This window comes from Passer montanus, unplaced genomic scaffold, assembly GCF_014805655.1.
Source record: "Passer montanus isolate IOZ18808 unplaced genomic scaffold, ASM1480565v1 scaffold37, whole genome shotgun sequence".
NCBI classification, from domain to species: domain Eukaryota; kingdom Metazoa; phylum Chordata; class Aves; order Passeriformes; family Passeridae; genus Passer; species Passer montanus.
In genome coordinates, this window is record NW_024368485.1 from 2933310 (window position 1) to 2954966 (window position 21657).

The 21657-nt window shown below is 37.0% G+C and overlaps 1 protein-coding gene across 3 annotated transcripts in view; it reads left to right on the plus strand.

Annotated features, from left to right (window-relative positions):
* The window catches only part of TASP1 (taspase 1), a 79136-nt gene that overhangs the window by 41210 nt on the left and 16269 nt on the right, over window positions 1–21657 (plus strand). For all 3 annotated transcript variants that reach the window (XM_039717150.1, XM_039717152.1, XM_039717151.1), the window contains exon 11: window positions 12599–12709. In XM_039717150.1, the coding sequence (XP_039573084.1) occupies window positions 12599–12709 (111 nt within the window). The remainder of the gene's footprint in view (window positions 1–12598; window positions 12710–21657) is intronic.

Consider the following 21657-nt stretch of genomic DNA (forward strand, 5'->3'; position numbering starts at 1 on the left):
TTAAATATTTAGAAAAATAAATGTACTGTCTAAATTCTAGAAGATGCCTTGATTTAGAAAGCTCCAAGATGAACAGTGCTTCTCAACAGAATATCACCACTGTCCCTTGATGTAACTAAACCCACACTAGACTGTATTTGTAATAGTGATTATACTCTTCTCTTGTAGGTTTCCAAAGGGGTTTTGTGTTAACATTTTTAAAAAAAAAATTAGCAACAAATGCAACTTGCACATTATGTGTACAAAAAAACTGTGTACATGCACATTCATTTTATGTTTCATTTTACATTCATTACACCTGTAGGTAAATGTATTTAAAAGATTTACATAAGAGAAACCTACAATCAGTTTAGATTTCTGTGGTTTTCACAATATAGCATTTTGTTGTTTTAATTTCACATGTCTATTTATTTTAATTTTTCTTTGAGTCATAAATTTGGCACAAATCTAACAGTTTCTACAGGGAATTTTTTCCGTTTTGTGGGGAGAAGAAAAAAAAGAATAAAATTAGACAGTGGTTGCTGTGGGCATTGAGTAATGTTTATTGTTACATGACTTCAGAGAATAGCTGACTCATCAAATCACTTTTGGAATTTAAAAAAAATCTTGAATAAAAAGTTAAACTCTAATTCTCCTAAAGCTTTATCAAAAGTATCCTCAAAATTATTTGGTATTAGTGTGTGTAAAATGAAATAATTTTAGCTGAATAATTCTTTTGGAAATAAGAGGTTTCTCTTTTGTGGTGGTTTATACTTTTAAACTTCTTTTTAGTGATTGCTGAGAGCAGAAATTTAAGCCTTGAGAGTTTGTTATATCAGGCTCTATATTCAATCATGAAAAACGATATTCTTTGGCATCAGTTTTGTCCAAGAAACTTGGAAGGTCAGGTTTTGTAAAGTCTTTGCACTCCATACTTAAGAAAATATTCATGTCTTTGGGTGTTGGAAGGGATGATCAACTAGGGATTGGACAGGTTAGGGAAAACCTGTGGTGTTTGGAATAGTAATTCAAATAGGCAAGGTACAAACCCTTGCACATTGAAATCCTCAAGGAATGGACACATTGGGTTGAACCTGAGCTCCAGACAGTTTGGTGGCCTGTCTCAGAGGGTGTTTGCAGTTCTCCAAGGGAAAGTACAGGACTGGGAAAAGCACCTCCACTGCCTTATCCAGTGGCTTCTGGCAATTTAAGATATTGGGAATTTATAAAATAGAGAGATATTTGTTCTAATAGGTCAGGGTGACTTCTCAAGATTTCTCATTACTTTCTGTTCTTGGAAGACCAGATATTTCCATTTTGCTGGGATGTCACCTCACAAGTACTTAAAAGTAATTCCAAGTTCCTGTAGCTTTCTTTCCATGCTTGTGTATTATTTGAAGAAATCTTGGATCTTCTGTTGGCCCTGTTGCTGCTGGGAGGCTTCCTGCTTTCTCCTCTTCAGGAAGGATTTGGTATTAGCTCTTATGCCTTTTAGCAAGTTGTTTCTTAAATATTTTTGGCTATTTTTATCATGTTTTTTATGCTGAATGTGCCAAAGGTGGTGGTTCTGTACTGGTTTGGGCATGACTTCAACTTTTTGCACGGTAATTTCATACCTCTAACAGTCACTTGACCATGTTGTTTGAACACAGTGTCTTTGGTGGTTTTGGGTTTTTTTTAGTGGTTTTTTTTTGGCTTTTCAAAAGTTACTTCAAGGTTTACAAAACACAGCATATTGTAAAACTCATATTTTATGGTTATAGCTTAACAGGAACTGAAACAACTGAAATCAAAAGATGGAGATTTTCTAAAAACACAGTGGGGGAGATGGTGAAACTTAGGAATGACTGTGAGTTTAAGGGGCCCTAAATCCAAGGTTTATTCACTAAGTCTCAGTCTAAAATTCAGTTTCTGTGTAAACAAGTAAAGCCTTTCTGATTTCTTTCCCATCAACTTTTGGAGACGATGTATAAACTCTGAATTATATTAAAATTAATATTTTGGTTGGGAAAAAATGGTTATGGGACTTTATTGGCAGCTGAAGGATAAACATGAGAGGAATTTAAGTATCTCCAAAGCAGTATTAAAATTCAAGAAATTCAAAGAATGTGTTGGGGGCACACCCAAGAAACCTGGACAACCTGAACTGTGACATCTGGTAACAGTGCAAGGGCCATTCCATGCAGGAAGGATGGTGGAGATGGAGTGAAAGCTTCTTAAATGAGATGAGCATGACCAATGGCCTTTATTTAGTATAAATGTAGTTAACAGCTAAACTGGGTTTTGGATCAACGTAGTAGAAGCCAAATCTGTGGTGTTTAAAAGCTTTTCCATGCATGTGTGCACACAGACACAAACAAAACAGGATCCCCTTTAAGCCCCCCCACCACCTCCCCACAAAAAGAGGCCAGAACACTTGTAAGGCTGCTTGGAGCTCTTTAGTGGGTGTTTTTTGCTGGTATAGGAATGTAAACACAGGAAGATGGGTATTATTTGGAGGGAAAACATTTGTGAACAAAACCCAGCCACAGGAAAAGCAATAGTCCATTTTTTGGCTGTACTTGAAGAAAAAATTTCTTATTTTTTCCTGAGCATAATAAGAATCAAAGACTTTGTGCATATTCTTCTCATTCAAAACAATATCAAGTGTGACACTGAATTTCCTACTCAGTTGGAATATTTGTGATTATTGTGAATATTCATTCACTAGCTGTGCCAAAGTAATACTGCTGGTGTAAGAGGCAGGCTGTATCTTCCCTGAGAGATAAGTTGAGAAATACTAATTCTCTTTGGATATGCAGAACCTTAACAATAAAAATAAATATAAAGTTATAGTAACAGCTAATGCAGGACACTTTGAAAATTAAAACCAAGTGGAATTTTTGAGTGGAAGTGTAGAGACTGAAAATGATGTCTTGCATTTCTTTCATCTTAACAACAGCAGGAGAAAGCATGCAAAGGATGAGTGTGTTTTGTGTCTAGGTACCAGCCATTGAAGCCAGCAAACCTTTAATATTGCATTTCTGAAGATAGAAAGTCTTGCATTATTTACAAAACGCAGAAATTTTGTGACACAAAGCTGCAAAATCTCCAGCTTTTACTAAAATTTATTTGAAGAGGCTATTTGATACAAGAAAGGCACATAGGTTATCCTAGGGAGATTTGAAAATACAACCTAATTTATGATCCCAAAGAAGGAGTAGAAGCTTGACATATGTTGAAGTCATTCAGAAAAATTAAGGATGCTAACAAACCTAATTTGGTTTCAGGGCTGAGCCAGAGCTGTATTTTGTTGAGAAGATACAACAAGGGATGTCAGATTTCTGGAAAGACCAGATTTATTTACGAGGTGTAATTGAGGATTCTGTCTGGGAGAAGTCTCCTAGTCATGTCTTGCTCTTCTCTGCTGCACAGAATCTTTTCTTGAATGGAATGAAAATCAGATAGAGAAAACAGCATTGTTTTAGGAATACGTTACAAACTGTATTTATTCTGTGTAAAACTTCCTTGCCAGTTTCTTTGATCTCTGAATTGACAAAGACCCTAGAAAACTGTTAGGGTCTCATGACAAAAGCAGTGGCCTCTGATCTCATAAAGGCATTTTAGAGATTAGATCACAATACTTTAAAAGCTGTGTTGGATATACATTTGTAGACATAATGCATCATTCCTAGAAGGATAAATAGCACACTTTGTGTTTTGAAGAATCACAGAATTGTTTAGTTTGAAAGGAACCTCTGGAGGTCTAGTCCAGCCCCCTGCTCAAGGAGGTTTCTCTTGTTTTTGAAATCAATGTCAATAAGGGAATTAATATATTCACTTTTCCTTGCCCTACCTTTTCCTGCTCAAATTGTGTTCACATCTGTTGTTCTTTGCAGTCCATTGGGTGTTTTATGGGTGATTTTACAGGCAGTATGGAATAGGATGGAATAGGAATGACACCTGTGCAGAGATGGGCTGTGGTTGTTAAATTGTTTGTTGAGTTATGCCCTCAGCCAGCATTTTCGGTCTCCTTTTGGCAACCACTGATGTGTAGATTCCTACTTGAAGACTCCTTTTGCAAGCAAACCACAGTGATGTGCAAATCTACAGAGTAAATACTTTTCAGGGAAGCTTTAATGCAAATAAATTGACTTGTAATGCATAACTTGGGCTTTGTGATTTCTTTTTGCTGAGGGCAGTAATGGCTGTGTTAGGATCCTGTGAGTGAATACCTGGCCAGTGCTGTTTTGTAGAACCATGGAACATTTTGGGTTGGAAGGACATTAATGGATGGAACCCCTCTGCCCTGGGCAGGGATACCTTCTCCTCCAGACCAGGTTGCTCAGGGCTCCATCCAGCCTGGCCTTGAACAGTTCCAGCAATGGGGCATCCACAGTTTGTCTGAGCAGCTTGTGCCAGTGAATTACATTTATAACGTGATGATAAAGCTTGCTTCAAACTTTTCATGTGTTGCTAGCCTTTATATAACACACAAGTGCAGCATTGTCTGTCTGGCCTGTCCTTCTGAGTCCATGCTCCCAATGTCCAGAGGAATTTCCCATGCAAATCTTGTATTCTGTACAGATTGTTTGAGATACACTGTGTGAGATAGGTATTATGATACAATTAATCTCATCTCTTATCTCTCAAAATCAGTCTGGTCCTGTAAGATTTGGGGAATAAGAGGTAATTTAATGCATCACAGATGAAGCAAATGGAGAAGAGTTATGTCATTGTTACTGTGAACCAGAGGGTAGGATGGAGGAAGGGGAGGTCTATCTCCAGACAGATCAGTATTTACCTATGAGTGAATATTTCTGTCAAGAGTTCATTCAGCCTGTGTGTCCAGATGCAGTTGGGAGGATTCAGTGCTGTAGCATGTGGTGTATGAGCTAACTCAGCACCACCATGAGTCTGGGAGAAGAGAAAGGAAGCCCAAGGCAGAAATGATTTGTGGGAATGGTAGCATGGAGAAGCTAATCAATAAAACACAGTTCTGCAGTGTTCACAGCTAGGGGTTTGTCCTCAGAATGATCACAATGGTTGATTGAATTGCCTTTGGAAGGCTTGCTGGGAAGCACAACTGGATGGATACAATAACCAGAGGGCTTATTGCCTCTTGAAATTTTAATTTGTAGACACTTCTATTATCTCTCAAAATCAGTCTGGTCCTGTAAGATTTGGGGAATAATCAGAGGGCTTATTGCCTCTTGAAATTTTAATTGGACTTGGTATTATAATATATATGGGGCTTGAAGGTGCACAGGCTTGTGGAAGTTGTAGCTTCCTTTACTTAGCAAACTCATAAGCTACTGACATACTTTCTTCCCTGTAGGTTTTATATGGCAGAAGTGATGTAGTTTGGAGACGTGTAGGGTTTTTACAGAGATCAGAAGCAGCAAAGCTTCCGAGGAAGGCCTAGGAAAAAGTGTTTGCTTCTTTCTTTACAGCTTAACTGAAATTAATCTTTCAAAATGTATTAAATGTAATAAAGAATGTGAAAAGTACATCCTCTTTAAGGGACCTGCGCTTTTTCTTCATTCTAACCTCTCTTGGAGATACATCTCAAATTCTTTTTGTTCATAGTAACTCAAACAAAACGCTTTTAAAATAAATTATCTGCCACTATTTAGAACTTAGAATGCCAAATGAATGAGTCCTTATCTCTCTAACCAATTTTTTTCTTATCTGTAAAATTGTAGAAAAGCTGAATAAGTTGTTTTTGAAGTGATTTTAGTTTATTTGTCCCATATTAAAACTCAGAGACGTGTTTTCCTACCTTTCCTTAGAGAAGGTTCTTTAGACATGAGTGTGTCTGCATGTTGAATTTCTTTTGTTATCTTTGAAACCTGCCCAAATTTACTAAAGTTTCAACCTTTTGGAAAATTTCCATTGCATTTTCTTAGTAGGTAAATCATCTAAGGATATTCTGTCTGCAGCAGGAATGTGCTCCATGGAGCCCTCTAGGATCAATGCTTTAGGAATTGGACAGGACTTTGTTTGCAGGTGTTTTTTCTGGCAGTAGGTCAGTAATTTAAAAATTTCCCCTGCTAGTATGAAGACAAGATACAGCAGATGATAGGAGAAAAAAACAACCCTAAAATTATGTTATTTTAGTATAACACTGTAGTGCATTCTGCTAGACTGCAATATTTTGTCTTTTGAGAATTATGCATTAATTTTTTTTTCAATATGTATCTACCTGTATCAGTGTCTTGCCAATGAATATTTTTATTGTACTGTCTTTTGTTTTTTAAGTCACTGTCATGCAAGGTTTTAGTCAGATCTTTCTAGAGATGCTGGAAATGACGAGCAGAGCTTACTGAAATACAGGTTTCACAGTGTTTCCATTAGGCATAACTAGAAGTTATCCAGGAAATAGAGCAGAAATAGTAGTTCTTTAACTTGTTAGCTGATACTTGAGGACTACTATTGAACTGAAAATAACATCAAAGCTTAACAGGACAGGAGCAACAGGGCCAGGTTCAGACTGCTGCACAGAATAGATGATACAATACAGATAACCTGTAACTTCTGTCTTCAGCTTCTGTAAAGCAAAGAGTCATACTTTGGCAGTAGAGTAAACTAGATGAATTTTTCCGTTCTTGACTGTATATGAGCAATGCAAGTTTCCATTCTGTACTCCTTTAAAACAAGTTCCAACACTATTTGTTGAGGTACTGTGTGTTTCATAGCTAGACAGGCTCCTGCAGCCTGTCAAAGCTCCACAAGCTCTCTGCTTGTGGCTCACAGAAAGCAAACTCGATTTTCATTTCTCCTTCCATTCAACAGGAGCCTCTTTCATGTCTGAAAATTGAAAACGCGTGTTTTTCAGTGTGGTGCATGGATGTGTGTGTGTATGTGTGTGTGTGTGTGCCCTCTGGCACACCTGTTTCTAATTTCCTGACTTGAAAGCATCTCCCATCAAAAGAAGCAGAAAAACAATTTCTCTCTGACATGCTGCTCGGAGGCCCTGGCTTTGCACAAGGCTTTCCTTTCGTTTGCCATCTTGGTTCCATTGGAGGAGCATTATAAGATGCAGAGCACACATTGTATGGGATGTTCAGCTTATATTGTGCTGGGTTCTTTCCCCTCTTGTTGTGGTTATTTCAAGCATTAGAAGTCTTCTTGAGAAGTCACTATGCTGAGGAAAAAAACCCAGTGATTTAGTCCTTAGTTTCTTGCATGAAATTCAAATGAAAGATCCAAGTCTGTAGCAACTTGAGGTTTGTGTATCCTGTGAATTGGATATTAGTTACTGTTTGGTACAGAAACATTAACATTTAAAAATTATAGCTCAGATTTCTTACCTTTTTTTCAGAATTGTATGCGATGTAAAATAGTATCTAATATAATACTAAAAGTTGAAGATGTTAACAATCTTTAAAAATAAACCCAAGAACATCACAACCCCTCCTTCCCCCTGGTAACATGGTTGTTATGAAAGTTGTGCATAGGCTAACTGACAAATTACTGCTGAAGGAGTAACTGATACATCCAGAACAGCTAAATTATAATAGGATAACATAAGAAAAAGAGACTATGAAGAAAAAAGGTTGTATATTCCTAGACTGTTCTTGTGCAATTTGTGTAGTAATCAATGAGGAGTATTTGAATTGGAGGTAAAAGTGTATTATTATCAGAAATTACACATTTCAGTACCCACAGAAAAGGGAAGTTCTGTTTCATTGTTGGTCTGCCTGGCAGTTTGAAAGAAACACTGCATTAAAAGTGTACTGTGGCATAATCCAAGATACGTGTCTCTGAAAATCAGTGTTGGTGTTTCTGTATGATCTTCAAGTAATTTTGTAATGATCTTCAAGTAATTTTCTTCAAGGCAGGAATAGAAGCTTCTGATTGAAGGCAGGTTTTCTGGGATATTTGAGAATTTTGTTTGGGTTTGTAGTTTGTTTACAAAATCAAGGTGTTGTGGCTATTAAGCCTCATTCTTCTTTCCTTCCCTTGTCATAGAAGTCTGTTGCCATCAATGCCTGGAGCCTTTAGGAATCTGTGTATTCTCTCCCTTTAATCTAGGAAGCTAGAAACTTGCATCAAAATACGTGTCTGTTTCTGTTTATTTTTTTTTGTAGGATCTTCGAGTTTGGGTTGGGAGGGACCTTAAAGATCAGACCTTAAAGTTCCTGCCATGGGCAGGAACACCTTCCACTAGAACAGAGCTCCATCCAGCTTGGCCAGGAACACTTCCAGGGATGGCACATTCAGAACTTCCCTGGGCAACCAGTTCCAGTATCTTACCACCCTCATAGTGCCCTCCAGTGCTGTAACCTCATTGTAGAAGGTCACTAAATTTGTCAGGCATGATTTATCAAAATAGTCTCTATAAACTCTTTGTTTTCTGTAAAAGCACTTTTGCCTTTGCCAGAAGCAATCCTAGAGGAAGGCAGTTAATTGTTGTCCCTGCAAACATGGACAGCAGCAGTTCCAACAGTAGTTTTTTTGTCAGTAGACGAGTTGCAAGTAGGCAACATGGTGTTTGCAGAATATTACTGTGTTAGGAAAATAATTTGTTTACTATATGAAAGTTATTTCAGTGTGAAGCTCTAATTTAACCCAGTAAATTTTTCCAACTAGTCATCTGCATTTGAGTCACTCATGTGTGAAATCTTAGGGAAGCATTTGTCTGTCATTGCAAAATATTCATCTCTGAAATATAATGAGCTTCAGGATACTGAAGAAGTCATCATCATAACTGGGAAAGGATAATAAAATGATTTTAACTCTGTTTACAAGAAAGTTACTAAAACAAATGTATTTGAGACTTTAATGTAGAATTGGAAAATTCTTAGTGGGAGTTCCTCTTGGTTTGGTTGTACTTGGTAGTACTATTCAGTGAAAGAAATGCCAAATGTGTTAACACTTGCAGTTAAATGTAGTATAATGTGAGATAGTTAAACACATTAATCAGATTTACATTTTCATCAACTTGTGTGCATGATTTGGAAATGTGTTTAAGTAGCTTTCACTGAAATTGCTGTCTTGAGTAATTTTAATACAATTTTTTGTAAGTTGGCTAATGCTGGCAGTTAGACTAAAGTGAGTGGAACTATAAATTTGAACCCACAACTTTATATTGTAAGTTACAAGTCAGTTTTGATTGCTCTAGGAATATATCCAATAATTTTGTGCCTAGTCCTAGTATTATCTACAGTGTGTCCCCTGTTCAAGGCTATACAGACATATAGATCTGCTAAACCTGCAAGAAATTTGGTTCTGACTTCAGATAATAGAAAGTGCAGTTCTTAGCCTGTATCTGGTCAAAGTATGTGGGTGCAGTTCTTTTTCTTAGCCTGTATCTGGTCAAAGTATGTGACAGACTGCTTAGGGTTTTTTTTCATGCTTCAAAAATAGATGTTCCTACATCAAAAACTACAGTAACAAATTTTTCTTTTGCAAATGGGAGAATTGTTTTCCTTAGTTATCTGTCCCTGCAGACTGCCAGTAAGTGAAGTGCTGAAAGATTTTTACATATACTGCCAGCAGCAGTCTGTAAGTTTGTTGCCTTATAGGTTGACATAAATATGACAAAAAGAAATGACTTTGTCTATGGGGATGTAGAGATGTGTGATGTGTTAGTAGAATTTCAAAGCTGCTTTCCTTATGGTTGATCCTGGATGGGGATGTGGGCTGCAGCTGTTCTTAACCCATATTAAGTTTTCTCTCTCTGAATTTTTTTTGGAGCAGACTTGATGTTATGGGAACTCTTCAATAAAGTCATTCTCTTGCGGGGGAAATAGCATTACACGTCATGCTAAAAAATGGCCATTGTTTTTTTTTTTTTAATTCCAATTGAGGAAATACTTGAAAATTGTGAAGTAGTAACATCTGGTTTTATTACTTGATGCACTGAAGATACATGGGCTCACTCTGATTTCTGTGTCTCATTTGTTTGATTCTTCTTCTAAGTCCCCTGCTTCTTATTCATATAGTTATATTTAAAGCTGTTACATGTTACATAGTAGGAGGTTTTTTCAAGAAAAAAAACCCAGCTTTCTCAGTTATTGCTGGAACATATGCCTGTTTAGTTTTATTCTTTACAGCAAAACTTCACAGTGATTAAAGTTTCCTAGTTATAAAAAAGTGATGTCCGTGTTGTGATCTATGGGTGAAATGCATCTTGTGGGGTTTTTTCACGTTCTTCATCCATCACTTTGGAATAAATAGTAGGTAACTCACAGTTCTATTGTGGACAGAAGCTTCAGAGTGTGGGTGTAATGAGGCAAATGAATAGACAGACCCTGCTGTAAGCAGATGCTGAGGTTGCTGTATTGCATGAGCATCATGAAGATTATCTCCTAACCAGGACACTTCTCTCATGAACATTTTTTCCCTTGTGCCCTCTAGAACGACTTCCCTTGGCTGTGCAATTGTTGTAGTATTTTGGCTCTTTCATTTTCCTCTAAATTTGTGACTGGATTTTACTCAGTCTGTTTGCTATACAAAGAATTTTTTGTGTTTCTGTTGTGCCAATTGTATGTAGATTCAATGCCAAAGTGTCCCACTTCAAACAACTCATTTTTGCTGAATTGTATTAATCAGGAGACACTTTTCATTAGCAGGGACACATAACTGAAGACCAAGGTATTTTTCTGAAAATTGAACGTAGCAGGATTTTGGGACATGTGTACACAATTTGTAGCAATCTGGTCTCTGGGCTGATTCTCCGACCTCGAATGCATCCATAGTGCTCCAGAGGGAGTTGTTTGGTTGGGGTTTTTTTTGTTGTTGTTTGTTTTGGTATGGTTTGGTTTTTTGTTTGTTTTTTTTTTGGTTGTTTTTTGGGGGGGGGGGTTTGTGTTTGTTTGGTTTTTTTTTTTTAATCTTGAAAATGAGAGTGTAATTTTTTTTTCACGTTCTGTATTAGCAATCTTTGAAGAACAGTGAAAACTCACTGTGCATTTAAGGGGAAGGGTATAATTGTGTGTCAAGTAGCCAGAGAGGGAGATTCTTTGAGAAAGTTCCCATGTTGGGGTTTTAAAATGGTGAGAAGAACTCGAAAGCAGTCTGTGAGTCACTGCAACACACAGTGCCAGACCTGCCAACATGTTTGTGCCCTGTTGTACCCTCACCAGTCAGTGCTCAGCATATGCACAGTGAGGAGAGACTCAGCAGGCTGCACTGGAGCCACTTTGGGTTGGGTGTAATTATTAAATTTTTCTTTATGCCACATCTAGGCTGGCTTCAGCCAGTGTTTCTGTTCTGGGCTTGTTAGTGCTTCCAGTAAAGTGCGAGTTACCCGTGGAGACTGAGCTGCCTTTGTCTGAAGCCAGCCTAGGTCTGGTGTCTCACCAGCTCCAGCTCCCTGCCACTTGGAAGCAACTAGATTGTTTCCAGCCATAAATTTGTTTCTGGAGGCTGTGTAGGTGTATTTATGTAGTTCTGTACCTGAGCTAATAAGTCCAACTGTATTATAGCAGATTTTTTTTTTTATGATTCCAGCGCTTACATCATCTTGTTGTAATAAATGAGAAATATGTTAAAAATATTTATATATAATAGTGAATGCACTGTATCTCAGTTCTCTCTGTATATTCTGGTGTCTGAAGCTGTTTTAGGTCCTGATAAGTTACAAATCTGAACAGAATGTGGCCACTTACATTTAGTATTTTGAGATCATTGTTACCTTGCAACTCTACGTTAGTTGTGGTGTTCGTTGTGGTTTATTCTTTCCTAACTGGATAAAACAATTCACCTGGCTCTTGGTTAAACCTCTTCTAGCTGCTTTGTCTGCTTCCCTGCCATTAAGAAAAAATGTCAACAAACAAGAGGTATAAGTAGTGTGATGACCTTGGTCTATATGGAGAAGGTGTCTGCAGTGAATTTTCTGTCCAACAACCCCAGCTGGTCCAGTAAATATTCATGGTGCCATTTGCTGCAGCTGTATGTCCCAAAGCACAGTACAGGAAGGGAAAAGGTGTAGGAGAAAAAAAGAGCAGGTGTGAAAGTGTTCCTACAGAACAAGAGTAGCAGTAATGACCTGCTTGTCTTCAAAAATAGGTTTCAGGGGATAGGTACAGAAAGCACTGAGGCAATAAGTGATTGTTTGCAGAAGCTTTTTAGTTTCTTAAGGACAAACCTTTAAAAATTAAAGGAATTTGTATTAGGAGTCTGGTGACCAGCCACTTTGGCAGAAAAGCATGGCTGAATTCATGTTTTCCTTTATTGCAAAAAGACTGAATCAGATGGAATGAGTAGAAAATTGTCATGCAAAAGGAGTTACTGTGCCACTGAAGTTGTTCTCAATTTGAAGAGTTGCATGCAATCATTCCCAGGAGAATGATTAGTAAGCGGATTCTATCTGGATAGAGATAGTCAGAGACAGTGTTGCTGTTTCTTTCTGTAATTTTTGTTTAATTTTTGTTTGGTTTATGACTTTGTGGAGTCAAAATTTCAGGAAAGTTGTGAGAAGACCACTGACTTGAATTTTTGAGTGACTTTGTGTCAACCTTTTTAAAAAACAAAAATGTGCAGCAGAACCTTGTCCTTTGCATCACTATGAAGAAACTGTCATCATTTTGCATCATCACAGCCAAATTAATATGATGATATAAATTAATTACAGGGTTTCTTCAAAGTGATATCTGTATTTTGACTATTCCCAATCTTAATATTCCTTTAGGTTGTGGAGAGCACCTTGTCCGGACCATACTGGCCAGAGAATGTTCGTGTGCTTTGCAGACAGAGGATGCCCACCAAGCTCTCCTAGAGACTATGCAAAACAAATTTATTGGTAAGTACATGGCCCAAATTGCCTAAATGCAAGTTAGCTGAAAATGCGAGTAACTCTATCAGAGATATTTATTCTTGTGATTTCTTCTGAAGCTTTGTGCTGCAGTTGGCTTCACATTTAGTCTTGTGTTACATCTGAAAAATGTTAAACTACAGAAGAATATATTAGGATATTTAAAGGAAAACCCTTGGAAATACCTCAATTGTTATGTGAGTCATAGAATACCCGGAGAGGTTTGAAGAAAGAATTTCCTGTCTGAATCATGGGTTGTGGTGTACAATTGCATATTTTAGAATTGATGGGTTAGGAGGATTAGTAAAAATTATTCATCATGTTAACCCTTTTAAAAATAGTAGACCTCAAACCCATTTCTTGTTCTAATTAAATGCTTTGGACAGGCAGATTCTGGTTTGCTATTTGCATAATAAAAATATTTTTTGGGAAAGTGAAATACACTTGTTAAAAAAATTATTTGATTTAAGAGAATTGTGTAATATATCTTCAATTTCTTGTAAATATAGATCTTTTTAATTTTTCTCAAATCATAAGCAAAATATGAAAGTGGATTTTTGAAATAAGAATAAAATCACTGAAAATTCCAGTGAAGCTTCTGGCATATATGTTGACTTACAGTGTTTTCATAACCCCTTAAAATTTTGCAAGCTTTAGAATCTACAGACAATTTTTGTCTTGAAAATTTCTTATGGACAACATAATACTTGGACACTGTTTCCAGAGCTCCTTTTCTGATACTTTAGAGGGGCATATACACAGCTTTTGGGGTCCCAGGGACTGTTACCTTTGGTCTTGGCAAGCAGTGCATGGCAACTTCCTGATTTCTTTTTCTAGTGTTGAATCCATGTTAGGTTCTGCTTCTGACATTTGACTGTTTGAAGGGAAGTCACCTTTGCATTGGAAGACTGCACTTGATAATCTGCTGCTGTATTGTGGTCATTTCTAGGTGTTGTAAGAGTGCAGAACATTCTGTGTGTTCCCCAAAAAGATTCTAATCCAAGCAGCAAAAATGCAGCTTTTTATATTTAATCACTCATTCTGGTGCATAGTGGAACAAAATTAGGAGTTTGTGTACCCAAAAGAACGTTTAGGAAGGATGCTTGTGATAGCTTTGCTAATTTCTAACCTGCTTTGCAGATGTTGTATGGAAGTGGCCTAACTTTAGCAAAGTCAAATCTTTAGTTCATGCTCTTAAAATTTATTCTGCTATTTTTTCTAAGAGTGCTAAAAGCAAGCCCAAATTATATGTAGCCTTCTGCAATTTCATATTAATGCATGTACACACACAAGATGGAAAGTTACTGATGAAGTAATTCATAGAGACTGGCTGATAAAAGCCCAAAATTTAAATTGTTGTAGTTAAAGGTGCCTTCTTTGAGTTGCATTGAGTTTTCTGGGTTTTCTTTGTTAGGTTTGGTAATGGTTAGCAAAAAACCAGCAATTCTCGTTTTGCTGTTTAATGCAAATGTATTTTGCCACCACTTTGCATATTAAAGTGAACTAGCTCCTGTGTGATGTATGCATTGTGTTCTTTAGTGGAAATGTAAAAATGTTTCTGTTGGAGATAAGAGCCTATTAAATGCTGCTGAAGAATTTGTTACACCTGAACTATCAATTGCAGAGAAAGAGGAGCTGCACAGACAGAGGTACCAGGATGTCAGTGTGATGTATTATTGCCTTGGGGAAACACTAAGCCCAGCTAGACAGCAGAAAGTGAAAGGAGTGAGAGACAGGATTAAATAATGCTCTTCATGAAAAGAAAATTTGAAAGAAATTGTAGTATCTGCTCAGTTATACTCAGTAGTATCTCAGTTATATTCTGGGCAGTGCCTATATGGGGAAAAAAGACACTGCCCCCTTTGTTTTTTGTGTAGGTGAAATGCTTGGATTAGAAAACATAAAATTGAGTTTGTGCTCAGTCCTGTGAATGAAGACTGAGGGAGGAAAACATGAAAATCCAGATCCATCTTGCTGGTTACATGTGACATGGCATTGAGTTTGTAGCTGGTAGAGAAATTTTGGCGATCTTGGCAATTCTGGAGATAGAATGCAAAGTTACATGTGGCAAATACAGTGCAACAGTTAAAAACATGCATTACACTTTAAAATGTTGGGTTTATACTAAATAGGTTTTTTTGCTGTGACTTTTCATAAGTGATGTGCTAGTTCATAGCACAGGATGTGTGGTATGGTGCAGAATTCCTTACTGTGAAACATCAGGATAAAATGGGGTAATAAAATGGGGTAACCATCCTTGCTGGTGGCATGGATGCTTCCCTTGCCTCCCTTAGAGCCTTGCTTTGTGGTCTTGTCAAACTGTTACCATAATTAAAATGGACCAAGGCATTGGGAAAAAACCAGCCTTTAACAAAGCTGAGCTAGAATGTTTTATCAGAAGTCAAAATGTGTGTTACTTGTATCAGAGGAATGAACAGCTGATTTTGGCAGTTGCCATCAGATTGGTGCTTCCTGTTTACAGGATTCTCTGAGTCTCTGCAGAGTCCTGGGAATCCTTCCAGCTAGGGAATGCCTGGCTTAGACATTGAGTGCTGTTTAAACAGCAGGTGATGAGCAAACTCATGTCAGATGTGCTTCTCTCATCCTTTCTCAGAGCCAGCTTACTGTGGAGAATGTACAACTGATGGTTGAATCAGAGGTGAGAGAAATTAAATATAGACTTTTTGTAAATGGAATGGGCGCCATATCTTTGGTTAGAGAGTACAGAAGGTTTGGTTCACAGTTGAAGAATGGTGTTCTGTAAACACAAGTACCTTCCAGACAGAAGAAGGGAGGATTTTGTTACTCATCATTCCTTTCAAATGCAGCCAAGTTTGTGTTTGTAGACTCTAATGTAGACTTAGAGTAAATATTTGTGTCATCTCATTGGCAGGAAATCTGGGCTCTTAACAATGGCAGCATTACCAATGGTACTTTAGAACTTCTTATGAAGTATTAGAAAATAATGAGCTGAAAGACATAGTTGGAATCTGATATTTGTTCTTTCCTTAGTGGAGATGAGTTTCTGTAGTCTTGCATTTTTAAATTGCGCTTCAGTTGAGTGAAGTCTGCAGCAAGGTAATAGCAGAAGAATAATGCTGACACTTTCTCTTCTAGAAATTTAGTATCAAAATCCTCTCTTCTGAGCAGGATTTTGGACCTCTAGGAATCACAGAAAATGAATTTACTGATTACTGGTTATGCTTGCTGGGGAGGAAAAAGCCTCATACTTCAACAGTAACAAGACTGTGACTGGCATTGCTCAGTGTTATAGTTACTTTATAGTACATTAGAGTTTCTTTTGGTGCTGTATCACTCTAAGCTTTGTAGTATCCTTTGTGGTTTTCTAGCAGAGGAAACAATCTATAGAAGCATTATTATGCTTCTCCATGACACAGAGAGAAAGATTTCAGAAGAGAATGAAGTGATCCTGAAGTTTCATAAACACAACGTGGTGATGTTCCACAGGGATTTGTATATGTCCTCCCTGTGCATCTGCATGTCAAAAGCTTTGGGATTTTATTTGTCTGTGGTATCCTCAGTTATTTCATTTCTTAAAATCTTACCTGTAAAGTTTTGAAGTGGAGGTGTTTTCTCTTGCAGCTTCTTTAAAAATTCAATATAGATGTTGTAACTTAATGTATCGTGAAATACAAAGACCTCTGACTTGAGACAGCTTGTGCTTAAACATTCAGCAAATAATGGTGCATGAAATGAAAAGCAGGCTCATTTAGTGCTTATTATATTTGGAGTTTAGTGGGATACATAGCAGAAGCAGACTGGCCAACAGCTTCACTTCCACCATGCTCTGTACACAAGCTGACAGTCCAGTGGCCGAGGTGATCTGTACACTGTTGACCTGCAAAGGTCAGAGTTTCACTACACGGTGCACAAGAAGGTTTAGAATTGTTTAACTGCCCTCTGTTAAAACTGGGGGATGCTGAAGCACTTTATTGGTTACACCACACCGCAGTCAGTGTTTAGACCCAAGTTCTAAGCCTTTGAAAGCTGATGTAAACAATGAAGCTGGTAATGGTTTCTCTGCTATGGAGCAGTATGAATGTGGAACATCTGATGAGCAGCTGGTTCATCCTTCAGCTGGGTAAGTGTAAATAAAACACTTCATTTACAGCTTTGTGTTGAATCTGTGCTGGAATGTTTCTGTGCAGTAACTACAAATGAGGGACAAAAAGCACAGGATCAGAAGTGAACAACTTCATTCCCATGATTTGGAAGAAACAACCTTCATCACAGGAGAGCTTTAATTTCCAAAAGATGCCAAAGGAAAAGTGTTCTTCACTTGTAACTCTCCTCCTCCAGAGCAAGGCTGAATGTTGAGGCCATTATTTGCTTTAACACTTGCAGAACTCTCAGTATGTCCCTGATCAGCAGCTGAACCTGGATCATGGTATTCAGCTCTGGCTGCTCTTGCAGAACTTCATGGGACCAGGGAATGTGGAGTAGCTGTGATGACCTGCTTGCTTGTTTTTGAGAGACCATTGCTACAGATTAATAACATACAAAGTACATAAATAAAAATGTAGTGATGCTTTCTGTATGTCACCTAGCAATAACAGAGTAGTTGAGCTTTGAAGGAGAGAAATGTGTTTTGTAAAATGTAGTTTTGTGACTAGGGAAGGTAAGGATTTGACCAAAACTAATGAAATATGGGGTTTGTTTGGTTTTGTCCTACCCCTTCTCTCTGCTGTGGCCAGTCAGTGGTAACATTATTAGTTAATGATGCAGTTGGAGTTTTACTTTGGATTTTTCATCCCACATTCCTCAGTGGTATGCCAGTGTAACTGGGAAAGGAACACTGAGCTTCATGAGACTTAAAATTATATTTAAAGCCCCAGGTTTTTGTAATTTTGTCATTAGCAAGATATTACATCAAAGATTTGTCCAGCAATTCTGTTTTATTGCAGTGGAAAACAATATTTTTGGGTAGTAGCCATATTTTGTTTTTATTTTAACTAAATTTTGAATTTGTACAGGAAAACCTGTCTCTCTGAAAAGAACAGCGAGAGCAAAAATGGTGTAGGAACTGGGAGCCAGATCACTTTTTACTTCTAATGAGAAACCATTCTGCCTTTAATATACATGTCAGTATTTTAGTTCCACTTTTTCTCCTCCTCTTGAAACACTAATTACATTGTATATTGAAAAAAGTCATTACCTATATTGTTATTTTTTACAAAAGTCTGCTCTGTTATTCTTTTTCTCAATGGATTGGCTGTAGCAAAATGAGTTTTAGAACTAAATTAATGAAATATGTTCCTAACCTTTGAATTCACAGTGTTTTGAGAACAATCAAATTAATTCATGTGTATGGTACATGGATTCTCTTTAGAAATAAAGTATAATACTGCTTTTGTACCATTATTTTTCAGATTCAGTGATGGATGCATAGCATTCAGCTATCTGGAGTTTTGCTTACTGTAGACCTACTCATTTGCACTCTCTAGTTTGTTAAAATACACTCTTTAGCATAATTGTAATCATCATCAGTAGGGCCAGATATCTAGAAAGACCCTTGTTTAAAAAAGGTATTATATTTGAATCCCTCTTTTAATATTTTTGAAAAATTGCTTTAACAGCAAAATAAGTAACTTTTAAACAATATGTTTTTCAGCATGTATTTAATTTGGCTTAGAGTCTGATTTTTAAGAGCAGAGAAACAGCCTAAATTTACTGTAATGTATACTGTAATATTATTATTGGAGGCAACTCATTTTTGACGTTTCTTAGAGGTTTATTCTCCACAATTTAGGCAGTGAATTGGAGACATGCACTGTATTGTTGCTGATTTTGCACTGAGATGATTTAGCTGAACTTGCTGCTGAAGGCATCTGGGATGGGTGAGGGTGGAGTCACACATTTCCTTCTGATGTTTCTGGGAATGGCAGCCTTCAGCAGAAACAGGGAAGCAGGGTGGCCCTTGGAAGTGGCATGGGTGGGAAGATCCTGAATCTTTGCAGGGTAGTGCAAGTGACTGTGTCTTCATTTGCTGCTTGTGTTTGGAGATGGAAACAAGGGGTATGTTCTTTTCCAGACTTCTCCCACTATTCCAGAATGATGCTCATTCTCCAGCTGATGATGAAGTGATGTAGAAGATCAAAAGGGCAAGCAAGGCTATGTTTTTGTGTGTAGGAGATATAATGTCTCCTACATAATCCTTGCTTTGTTTGTGTGACACAATTTTTTAAAGACATTTGGTTCAATACTTCATTCAAATTACCTGCTAAAAGTCACTTTAAGTAATTTTATTCATCTCACACCAGTAGTACTGTTACAAAGTTAGTGCTGTGTGACCTGGTTTCATATGGCATAACCAACATTTCTTCTTAGTCCAAGGCCCCAACCAGTGTCATTCTTAAAGAAGTCAGTGTCTTGCCCCTCTATTATTTTTTATGGATGCTGAAGTTAAGACTTTTATCACATTTTTATCAGGTGCTGTTAAGTTAACCCTCTTCTGGAGTTTTCCAGTTGCAGTAGGGTGGCAGTGTACTTCAGCAAAGGCTGAATTAATACAGTCAGTTTTCCAGCTTTTGAGTGGTCTTCAAAGCCTTTGAGTTTTTGTGGACTGGTAATAAAGCTTCCATGGTGCATAATCATTGAAGGAAGTAATTTGTTCAGAAAACAATTGTGTACGTACTTGGGGCAGTATAATGGACACCATGTTTAATGTCAATAAATAAATGCTATTTATGCTGACAGAATTGGGGCTCTCAGTTGTCCATGTAGAGGATGAGCATCTTTTTGGATGAAGTTGTAAGCTGAAGACTTAGTCTTACGTGCTTGACGCTCAAATTTTAAATTACTTATTTAAACCCTTTTTCAAAAAAACCACTTGCTTTGAGTGATTGGGGTTTTTTTATTCTGTGTTTCGCTGAAAATGAATATTTTGTTATTGCAAAGAAATCCCTGTAGAAGTGGAAGTTTTTTGATGAAAATGCAGTGTTACATGTTCTGCTGCAGAGTCTCTGCATGGAAAGAAATATACTGCTAAGCCTTGTGAAATTTCAAAAGACCATATACAAGTTACTCAGATTGCTGACAGTTTGATCAGTCATGATGGCATAGTTGAGAAAAATACTGGGAAAATGATGAAATATGTAATTAGCTTATTTACAGACTTCCCTTTCATCTATTTTTTTTTTCAGAGTGTGGGAGAAACAAAATCCCTAAAATAAGTGATTAAACTAATGGAAGCATTTCTAGAACCAGACTTCAGTGGAACCAACTCTATAAACTGTAATCAGTAGTTGCTGTCTGGTATTATGTGCACTTATACAGTCCCAGTGTTTTACTGTGGCCTCGAAAATGCTGTCTGCTGTGAACACTGTTAGCTGGATGTGTTCTGATGAAGTAGAACATTTTTAGCCATTCTAATTAAAGAGATAATTAATATTTTTCACTAGAACCTTGGAAAAATCTTTCACAGCCCTTGAAAGGGAAGGAGAAACTGCTTATTAAGAAGAAACCAGAGCTTTTTCGGTCTTTTTGTAATGACTTTTTGCCACAACTTAGAGAGCTTAGACTTTTCACCATGCCTTAGAGCCTAAATAATTTGTGCAGTTTAGTGTAAGATTAGGTCTGCAGACCAAGTTCAGGTAGAGGCATTGCCTTTGAAGTGCCTGATTTTGACTTGGGTGGTAAAATTCTTCACAACTTTCCAAGTCTTGTGTTTCTATTTTAACCAAACATATTTTCCTGTTTTATCTACTACTTTATCATGGGCTGGATTCTTGTTTCACAGAGACTTGGTCACAGTCAGTGAGTAATATAGGAGATGTATTACTAGGTGTAACTAGTAAGAGTTCTTTTACAAAGCAAGTGGCACTTTAAAGATAATGATCTGTTTGCATTAGATCAAATAAGATACTACTGTTTATTAAACATACTGCATTTATTATTTTCCTGCAATGTGGGCTTCTGTTGCAGTGGCCACCTTGTATCATTTTTCAAGGTGGCTGCTCTAATGTTTAGAGAAAACACAATAAAGCTTTTAGTTTTCCTTATGGTAATGCTCAAAGTTGTTTTTTATTGGGCTGTCTTGTTGTTATTTGCATTAAAGGAGTAATTTTAATCATACAAATAGCTGTGGGCAAGTTAAAGGAGGCTAATGAATAGATCTGCTCTAAAGTTCTAGTGGCTGGCAAATTACAGTGTCTGTGCACTAATTTATTTAAAAGAAAGAATTGAAAAGAATTACATTAAATTGCTGTTGCAATTGTATGTTCAATTTTAAATGACAGTATAATGCAGATGTGAAACTAGGATGTCTATGGGCCTAAGTGCACAAACGTGATTAATTTTGTGGCTCAAGACATTTAAAATTGTATGTAAATTATACCATTGTTTCCACATTTAAAGCAATAGGAATCTTATTTCAAATTGCAAACCAGAGAAAAAATACTTAGGCTTGGTTCAGCTATCTTTAAAGCTTTTCCAGCTTCTTATAGAAGACTTTTATATCCTATGTTGTAAATTAACAACAGAGGATCCACTGTAAAAAGGATGTGCTTGAGCTTTTCTGTTAATGTTCATCAAACAGCAAGGCAGACAGTATAGCAGTTTGATAATGCCTCTGTACATAGGCCTTTAAATCAGCAAAGATTAATAAACTGTAAAAATGACCTAAATTTTCTTGATTTTTTAGATATGCCTTTATATAATTCTATAAAACAGAAAGAGCTAAATATCGAGTCACAACTTTTTTTCAACTTGATACTCCATTTTTCATTATTATATTTTCCTTGATCCATCCAAATTACATTTGAGTTTTGCACGTGCAAATGTATTTTTAATGTTTTTGTTTTATTCCATGTAGCTCTTGATTGCTGGTGAATTAGTAGATTAATGTTCCAGAAAATTATTCTTCTGAAACACTAGGAAAAAGAGAATTGATGCTTTTGTAAAAGCACTGTTGAATC